The sequence below is a fragment of the Lygodium microphyllum genome, chromosome 15 (assembly GCF_053477565.2).
Source record: "Lygodium microphyllum isolate KBCC chromosome 15, Lygodium_microphyllum_v1.1.10, whole genome shotgun sequence".
NCBI classification, from domain to species: Eukaryota; Viridiplantae; Streptophyta; class Polypodiopsida; order Schizaeales; family Lygodiaceae; genus Lygodium; species Lygodium microphyllum.
The window spans coordinates 33,946,805-33,956,897 of NC_141149.1; the positions used below are offsets into that span (position 1 = coordinate 33,946,805).

Below are 10,093 nucleotides of genomic sequence, written 5' to 3' on the forward strand. Positions count from 1 at the left end.
TAACTTCCTCATAGATATACGGATTTAGTTTGATCTTCTTACCCTTAGTATACATGGTTGAGTTTACAATGGCTTCAAAAAATAGTTGAATCTTGACACCATTAAGATTGTTAACCCTCAAATGAACAAGGTGAAAAAGCTGAAAAATCTAAAGCAGAAGACAAGGCCAAGGAAAAAGTGAAATTGAAGATGAAGGTGAGCCAAGAAAAATGTAGAAACATAAGAAGTACAGAAAAGTCCTAAAGCAAGGAGAAAGGCTCACGAGAAAAAGTGCAAGTCAATACTTGTGTAAAAAAGGCACAGGGCGCACCATGATTTACTTTAAGAGTGCCGGGTTCTCACCCATGCAATTTGTAAAGGTAGATGGGCAGTATAGGAAGGAAGCTAGGAAGATAGGAGGACAATGGGAAAAAGGGCCTAGGCCACAGCCAGCCATGTAAAAAGGGGATAAGGGGATGACCACCCAAAAGGGATTTAGAGTTTTGTATATAAAGTTGAAAAGTGAATGAGAAGCTCATTCTTGTGTGTGGCCAAAAGTAGCTCTCTTCTTCTTCTTCTTCTTATTCTTTTTCTTCTTGCTTGCTTGCTTGAGCTTGTGCTTGAGAGAGGGAGCATGAGAGTGTGAGGGAGTGAGTGTGTGAGGGTGAGGGACTATGGTGGAGAAGCTCTCCTTCTTCTCCTCCCTTCTTCTCTTCTCTTATCTTCTCTTCTATTGTCTTGCTCGCAGAAATGGAGCTTGGAGCGTGGAGCTTGAGGATCGAGCTTGCTTAAAGCTTGCACTTGAATTGTGGAGCTACTGAAGTGCTTGGGAGAGGATACAACTCGATCGGGCATGGAGGTAAGCTCACTATACCCGTAGATAGATAGTGTGTCGGCTACGTGAGAGGAAGCCATTAGTGCTCGACTTGGAATGCTTGAAACAATAAGCGGTCTGTGGGTCTTGGCGGTTGATTGCCACTACATTTTGGTTTCGTTGCCGGGACCAATGGATTCAAGCCTTGATCGCTTGCAGGCTTCGAATCGAGCATTGAAGTAGGGTTTTTCCTGAACCGATGCTTGGAGTAGATAGGTAGGAAGCAAGGGAGTTTGAAGAGGTATTTGATCTCCTCAGTAAGTAGATTTTTGGTTTTTGGACTTGGAAAAGAATATTGGAGTAGTGTAGGTATTTCCCTGATGATTTTTTTTTGCATTTAGGAAGGATAGGAGCAAAACATTGGAGCATGCAGTAGGGTTTTCTGTTGATGTATAATAGGCTAAAACAGGGAAAAGAAGGGCAAAAAAATGAAATTTTGGGTTAAATATTGGTGAGGGGAGTAAGACTAAGGTGAGTACATGTAAAATTTCCGCACGAAATATTAATGATCCTAGACCCTGCACACCCCGCGCAAAAAGCAACCCAAAGTAATCTCCCGCAACGATAAATGTTGGTGGCTAAGTGCTCCCTCCGCGTTGTCGTATTGCTGCGCATTCGAGATGTGAAAACCACCTGAAAGTAGTGTGTGCGATTTCATACTTTATGCACACTTAGTTTTTGTGATTACATTTATGCTCTGTGTATTCAATCTATGCTGAATCTGGGCTTTGTGAGGATGCTCTGAATCTTTTTCAACTGATGGAATTTGAAGGTATTCAGCCAGACAGTATCACTTTTGCTAGTGTTCTCGCTGTCTGTAGTCATGCAAGTCTTATAGATAAAGGCCTATTGTATTTCGAATCTATGGACAAGGAGTATGGTATTTGTCCAACTATTAAGCACTATAATCACATGGTTGACCTCTTTGGCCGTTTGGGACAACTCAATGCAGCTCTCACTATGTTGAATAAGATGCATCTCCAACCTGATCAAGCCTCCTGGAATACTGTGCTAACTGCATGCAGAGAATTGGGCAGCCTAGACCTCGGTAAGAAGGCATTTGAGTTGGCAGTTGATGCTAATGAACAAAAGTCTTCGGTTTACATTTTAATGTCCAACATCTTTGCTCATCAGGGTGTGCAATAGTATAGTAAGGGTGTGCAGAAGTTTAATGATAGACATAAAAGCTGAGGAGCTGAAAATGGAATATCTTTTCTAGTTCCATGGCCCACAATTCTAACTGATGCTTGACGGAAATAGCTGAGGGTAGAAGCATGCAAAGGAGTGCTACTTTGGGGGATCGACGTAATCAGAACGGGGGACCTGAACGTGGAGAGGAAGGAGATCAATGAAAAAGCAAAGCTCTGCTTTTTGGGTGGAAAAAGGAAGGATTACGCTAATCTGGGAGGAGTCGGGGAGAAAAATAGAAAAAAAAACAGAGGATTCGGCGCGGCAGAAAAATCAGGCAAAGGTGGCTAATGGAGGGCTCTCTCGGTCATCGAAAAGGAGGTAGTCCAGACTGAAGGGGACTCTGCACCTGGGGAAGATGAATCAGAGCGGATGTTGCTGTGATGTGGAATGGAAGAACGCAGCAGAAGAGAAGGATGGTGATGCTGAAAGCCAACGATGAAGCTTCTGTAGTACGAAGGAAGACATAGCAAAAGGTAGCAACAATGATGACGACAAAGCCGAAGGCGAAGACTGAAGCATCGAGGAACGTGCTGAAGGGGTCATCCTGTAGTCGAATTAGAGACCACTCCAATGATAAAGGAGCTATGCAGAAGACGACGGCAAGCCAAAGTGAGAGAAGGCCCTGTCGGAGGCCTCCTTCCTATCGCTTCGTCCAGAAGGCGCTTCACCATTCCTTTATCCAGTTTACGTGTTTAATGCAAGGTGACCAGAGCATTATAAGGCCGCGTTATAATGTGTGAAGAATAGGTGGTGTGATGAAACGGCAATTTTCTCCTCGGACGAGAGCATACGCAGGACGAATCGTGACGATGAGGCTGGATCTCCGAGGCGACGGCTTCATATACCCAGAGTGGTCAAAGAATCTTAGGATGGTTGGGAGCCCTTGCACATGGAATCAAAGCTCTACCATGACTGTAAGCCAGTAACATTGCAAATCTCAGTTTCGGTCACTTCTCCTCATATCTCTCCTGTTCTACTTCATATATGTCCGGATGCTTCTATACGTGAGGAAGAAAGCAACGACTTAAGCGGCTGGCAAAATGTTTGTTTGACAAGGACTGTAGTTGATCACATGAGGAGAGTAGCTTTTTATGTACGTGTAAGGTGGTTGCAGCACGATGAATTCATTTCTCCATCTCTGATTGAAGTTTTTCATGACACATCTTTATCTTCCATGGCTCCAAATATGAACAATGACTACGAATTCAGAAGATATTGATAATCTTGGTGGATAGTAAAGATTCTATTACAGTTCATGCCTCTTGTTTGTAAACTCACTGATGGCAGTTTCCTGCACATTATTGATATCAGAATCCAAGAAGTTCGCAATAATGTTGTATATTGAAATCTGAATTTCTGAACATAAGACTTGAGGTCAAGGATCTCAAAGCCTAAAATCAGTGAACTGAACAGATTTGAATTCACCCTATATTTTGCAAACTTCAAGGCAGAAATATGAATACTATTTGATATCATTTTTCTCAGTCACTTGTTTGATCTTCCATCTTGATATTTATCAAGGTCTTCTGTAGACACGACTCTGCTTTCATAAACCCTTCGACATCTTTGGTGAACCCGACGTGAAAGCGTCGCAGAAATTTCAGGATGGGAGACACTTCAGCCTCTATTTCAGCTTCTTCTTCAATTCCAGCTGCATCTACTTCAGCTCCATCTATGACTGCTGCGTCAAGTACTTCAACGGAGGATCTAAAACAGATTTTGCAGAATATGTCTATGTATATGCAGCTCCAAAATCAGCAAACACAAATGTATATGCAGCAGCAACAACAATTGCATCAACAACAGTTATCTCAACAAAGGCAACTCTATTCGGAGCAGGAGAATGCAAACAGCGCGACTAAGGCTATTGAAGCGGTTGAGAGTGAGAAGAAGCTATTTGATGGGCGTAATGTTTCAGCATATTTGAAGACATATGAGATCAAGATGGGATTTTTTGGAGTTCCTGCTGGACTTATGAGTAAGTACTTCCTTCGTCTTGTCACACCTGCTTTGAGAACAAAAGTGACTGATTTATTTATGCAAAATACACATTGGCAAGATTTTAAGAAAGCCTTGAAAGAAGAATACTTCCTTGAGGATTTTGGTATGGCTACTCGACGGTCATTCCGAGAGTGGGTCTACATGCCAAACAAAGGTCTTGCTGCTTCAGAGTTGATTCGAGAATTTGAAGAGAGGTATAGTCAGCTTGATGCCATTGAACAAAGAGCATTAGATGTTGAAAAAGTTGAACTTTTCTTGCAAGCTGCAGATCCTGCTCTTCAAGAAGAATTGGGTGAGCTTCTTGAAGATCGCACGAAGCCTATGGGTCTTAAAACTGATTGGCAGGATGCTCAGGATGCAGTCTCGACATTGACTAAGAGGAGGATATGGAAGACTCGCCTACAGAATGGTTCCATGATACCTACACCATCATCTGCTCCTATGCCTACTTCTATCCCTGTTATTTTTTCTCCTCCTCAGCCAGTTTCTTGGCCTATGCCAGTGCCTACTGTTTCTACTCCACCTATTCCTCCTATTCCACGACCGATGCCTACACCTTCTGCTCCAAACCCATCTGTTCCATCGGTGCCTACTTCTATTGATGACATAATCAAAGGAATCACAGATTTGACACTTGAGTCAGTCAAAGCGGAGTTGGTGGGTAAGTTGAAGGAGCAGTTTGCTTCCACTGTGCCTGCTACTTCTTCTAGTGCTCCTATTGCACCTAGGAGTGCTCCTAGTGCTCCTAGGAGAGATCGGAGATGTATTTGGTGTGATAGTACGGAGCATCAGCATTGCAGGGATTGTGACTCTTTCCAGGATGCAAGGAGGCAGAATTTGGTATATTGGGGGCAAGATGGTAAGATTTGGTTGACTGAGACAGGAGCTCCACTTGCTACCAATTTTGGTAAAGGTGGAATGAAGAAGTTAGTGGAGGACATGGCTGCACGTACTTCTTATGTGACAGCTAGAGGTGATGCTTCTGCATATGGAGTACAGATTAAGAAGGGATCGGAGACTCAGTCCGCACTATGGACTTATGCTATGGAGGCTGCAAACAAGGGAAAAATTCAGCAAACTGTTTTGACTAGCGCAGGCTCTAGCATCAGATCAGAGACAGGATGGGACTCGCCTATTGACAGGTATTCTATTTATGCTTATTTGGCTAAATCTCATGGTGTAGATGTATTTGTTGAGGAGAAGCGTAAGAGGGATGAAGAAAATCCAAGTGCAGCTAAGAAGACTAGAGGGGGTGAGTTTGTTACTCCACCTACTGCAGGACCGTCTTCACGACCAGGGCCAGATCGACAGATGGAGGATGCTCAAAAGAGGGAAAAGAGGCAAGAGCCTAGAGAGAGAAAGCAGCCAGGATTCAGATTGATGTCCGATATTGAGACATCTACAGACATGAAGAAAATCTTTAATGATAAGATACTTGGCAGTGAGGTGACTTTCACTATTTCTGAGATTTTAGGCATCTCAAAAAGAGAGTTTCAGGATCAGTTTCAGGAGGTCCTGAAGAGGAAAAGACATGCATTGGCTACCACTGATACACAGGGAGTTTTGATTGGAGAGTTGGATGAGGATGATGATGAGGTTATGGTTGATAATGCTTCTGTTTTGCCGCAGGTAGAGAAGAGGGTTCAGCCTATGCATTATGCTGAAATTGATGAGCCTGTTTTGATACCGCGTAGTCACTTTTCGCGGAGCCATTGGGCTAGAGCAACTACAGAGACGATGGTAAAGATTGGAGAGAAACAGGTGCCTTATGTTGCATTGGTTGATCATGGTTCAGAGATTAATCTCATTGTTCGTGGAGTTTATGAGAGTAACAGATGGCCTATGGATGTAGAGCATGGGTGGCGTATGAGAGCCGCCAATAACACTACAGGTGATTTATATGCTGCTTGCCCTAGTGTCAGGGTTTCTATTGGTGATGTAGAGGAGGATTTTCATTTCTTTGTGCAGGATTCATGCTCGTATCCCATAATTCTTGGTCAGCCATTCATTACAGAGATGCGCATGGAGACAAAGGTCATGGATGATGGATCTGCTTATGCACGGATTCGCAGTAAAGATGGTATGAGAGCAGTTCAGTTTATGACTGTATGTGTGAACCATGTTAGAAACAGGGATACTCTCAGAGATGCACCCTTACCCACTGTGAGGGATTCGGGTTTTCATTAGGTACCGCCGTTTCGCGAGACGACGGTGGTACAGAGGAGAGGAGATTGGAGTTCTCGCCTCCTGGCAGCGGTGTTTTCTCCTCCGGTTATGTTGGGATTTCAGCAAACAGTTCAATGAGCTATCAGAAGACTTCTAGATTGTCCAGAGCTGCCAGGCAGTATATATGCAGGAAGGAGAAAAAATTGAAAAATGCAGGAATTTTGGAGGATGATGAGCACATAGATGGTATGTATGACAGTGTGATTTGTGCAGATACGATGACAGAGATGGGAGATATGCTGAAAACTGATATGCTGAATTGTCATGGTAATGTATTAGTGCAATCCCTGGACATGTTTCATGAAATTGCAGATTTTATGTCACAGATTGAGTCAGAGGCTGAGGTAACTCAGCAAAGAGTGTTGAGTGCTGAAGAAATTCAGCAAACAGAGTTTCCAGCTGGTTATGATCAGCTTTCAGAGAGACAGAGGGCTGAAAATTTTCAGCCAACAGAGTTTACTGCTGAAATATTTCAGCATTCAGAGTTTGGGGCTGTTTCTATGCAGTCCATAGAGCAGAGGGCTGAGAATATTCAGCCATTGGAGTGCAGAATTGCTGATTTACAGCAAGGTTTATGTAATGCAGAAGAGCATAATGAAGCCAGGGTTAACACGAAATACAAGACTGTGGATAAGAAGGTGGATTTTATAGGCAAGATTATGGAGTATTGTTCTACCACTTCAGAGATACAGAGATTCATTGGAGCTTGTGTGTTTTATATGATTTGGATACCTCATTTTGCACACATAGCAGATTGTTTTTATCAGCTGTTTCGAAAGGGGCAGAAACTATTTTGGGATGAGAGCCACACTAGAACCATGCGGAAAATGAGGAAGTTATTGCAGATTTTTTGGAAGATGATGAAAAGATGGTTTGGGCCGTACATAGTCAGACATGTCTTTGATAATGCAACATATGAGCTGACAGAATTGGAAGAGACAGATGATATGGCTGAAAATCTTGTTGATCTACCGGAAATGCATAACGAAGAGATTGATTTGTTTGTGGATCTTGATGATAATGATCATGGGTAAGTTGGCCCATCCGGAGGATGCGCAGGATTAGAGGGGGTGGATGTCGTATTGCTGCGCATTCGAGATGTGAAAACCACCTGAAAGTAGTGTGTGCGATTTCATACTTTATGCACACTTAGTTTTTGTGATTACATTTATGCTCTGTGTATTCAATCTATGCTGAATCTGGGCTTTGTGAGGATGCTCTGAATCTTTTTCAACTGATGGAATTTGAAGGTATTCAGCCAGACAGTATCACTTTTCCTAGTGTTCTCGCTGTCTGTAGTCATGCAGGTCTTATAGATAAAGGCCTATTGTATTTCGAATCTATGGACAAGGAGTATGGTATTTGTCCAACTATTAAGCACTATAATCACATGGTTGACCTCTTTGGCCGTTTGGGACAACTCAATGCAGCTCTCACTATGTTGAATAAGATGCATCTCCAACCTGATCAAGCCTCCTGGAATACTGTGCTAACTGCATGCAGAGAATTGGGCAGCCTAGACCTCGGTAAGAAGGCATTTGAGTTGGCAGTTGATGCTAATGAACGAAAGTCTTCGGTTTACATTTTAATGTCCAACATCTTTGCTCATCAGGGTGTGCAATAGTATAGTAAGGGTGTGCAGAAGTTTAATGATAGACATAAAAGCTGAGGAGCTGAAAATGGAATATCTTTTCTAGTTCCATGGCCCACAATTCTAACTGATGCTTGACGGAAATAGCTGAGGGTAGAAGCATGCAAAGGAGTGCTACTTTGGGGGATCGACGGAATCAGAACGGGGGACCTGAACGTGGAGAGGAAGGAGATCAATGAAAAAGCAAAGCTCTGCTTTTTGGGTGGAAAAAGGAAGGATTACGCTAATCTGGGAGGAGTCGGGGAGAAAAATAGAAAAAAAAACAGAGGATTCGGCGCGGCAGAAAAATCAGGCAAAGGTGGCTAATGGAGGGCTCTCTCGGTCATCGAAAAGGAGGTAGTCCAGACTGAAGGGGACTCTGCACCTGGGGAAGATGAATCAGGGCGGATGTTGCTGTGATGTGGAATGGAAGAACGCATCAGAAGAGAAGGATGGTGATGCTGAAAGCCAACGATGAAGCTTCTGTAGTACGAAGGAAGACATAGCAAAAGGTAGCAACAATGATGACGACAAAGCCGAAGGCGAAGACTGAAGCATCGAGGAACGTGCTGAAGGGGTCATCCTGTAGTCGAATTAGAGACCACTCCAATGATAAAGGAGCTATGCAGAAGACGACGGCAAGCCAAAGTGAGAGAAGGCCCTGTCGGAGGCCTCCTTCCTATTGCTTCGTCCAGAAGGCGCTTCACCATTCCTTTATCCAGTTTACGTGTTTAATGCAAGGTGACCAGAGCATTATAAGGCCGCGTTATAATGTGTGAAGAATAGGTGGTGTGATGAAACGGCAATTTTCTCCTCGGACGAGAGCATACGCAGGACGAATCGTGACAATGAGGCTGGATCTCCGAGGCGACGGCTTCATATACCCAGAGTGGTCAAAGAATCTTAGGATGGTTGGGAGCCCTTGCACATGGAATCAAAGCTCTACCATGACTGTAAGCCAGTAACATTGCAAATCTCAGTTTCGGTCACTTCTCCTCATATCTCTCCTGTTCTACTTCATATATGTCCGGATGCTTCTATACGTGAGGAAGAAAGCAACGACTTAAGCGGCTGGCAAAATGTTTGTTTGACAAGGACTGTAGTTGATCACATGAGGAGAGTAGCTTTTTATGTACGTGTAAGGTGGTTGCAGCACGATGAATTCATTTCTCCATCTCTGATTGAAGTTTTTCATGACACATCTTTATCTTCCATGGCTCCAAATATGAACAATGACTACGAATTCAGAAGATATTGATAATCTTGGTGGATAGTAAAGATTCTATTACAGTTCATGCCTCTTGTTTGTAAACTCACTGATGGCAGTTTCCTGCACATTATTGATATCAGAATCCAAGAAGTTCGCAATAATGTTGTATATTGAAATCTGAATTTCTGAACATAAGACTTGAGGTCAAGGATCTCAAAGCCTAAAATCAGTGAACTGAACAGATTTGAATTCACCCTATATTTTGCAAACTTCAAGGCAGAAATATGAATACTATTTGATATCATTTTTCTCAGTCACTTGTTTGATCTTCCATCTTGATATTTATCAAGGTCTTCTGTAGACACGACTCTGCTTTCATAAACCCTTCGACAGCGTGCATCAACAAAATTCAGCCCGCATTGTGCATAAGAGGCCGAGGCTTAAAACCCGTAGCCTACGCAGGAACACCCCTTCAAGGGGGAAAAGGGATAATGGATAAATTTGTGCAAATTTTTTTAATTAAAAACTCCCTCCCCTTCAGCCGTTGCATGGCGGGGGAGAGGGAGTGTGAGAGGAGTGGGTGTGGAGTAGGAGTGCATGGAGGGGAAGAGAGAGAAGGGAGTCATGTTGTCCGCCCTGCTGCCGTGAGGAGCCGCCGCCGTCCGTTGCTGCCGTCTCCATCCTCACCACCATCATCATCATAATCATCATCATCTTCGTACTCACCGTCATCTTCCTCCTCTCCCAATCAATTTCTCTCTCCACGTCATCTACTGTGGAACAGAAGCTTGGAAGCTTCTTTCGAAGCTTCTATTAAAGCCTCCATAAACCCTGTTCTCCCGTGCCATCCCCGGGTTTTCTTAAAACCATATCTGCAAGGGCTGTGTCCTACGTAGAAGAGAAGATCTCGGACATAGAGGATTTGAAACGCGAAAGTGACCAGGGGAGAGTTGCCGAAATAAAATTACTGCGTCAATGGCTC

General features: G+C 43.5%; 1 protein-coding gene across 1 annotated transcript; it reads left to right on the forward strand.

The window, feature by feature from the left end:
- The first annotated feature begins 1,612 nt into the window (after positions 1-1,612).
- Positions 1,613-7,895, forward strand: LOC148024410 (putative pentatricopeptide repeat-containing protein At1g68930). The gene is made up of 2 exons (XM_087693580.1): positions 1,613-1,988; positions 7,522-7,895. The coding sequence occupies exons 1-2, from the start codon at positions 1,613-1,615 to the stop codon at positions 7,893-7,895; spliced, it is 750 nt and encodes a 249-aa protein (XP_087549706.1).
- Positions 7,896-10,093: the final 2,198 nt, after the last annotated feature.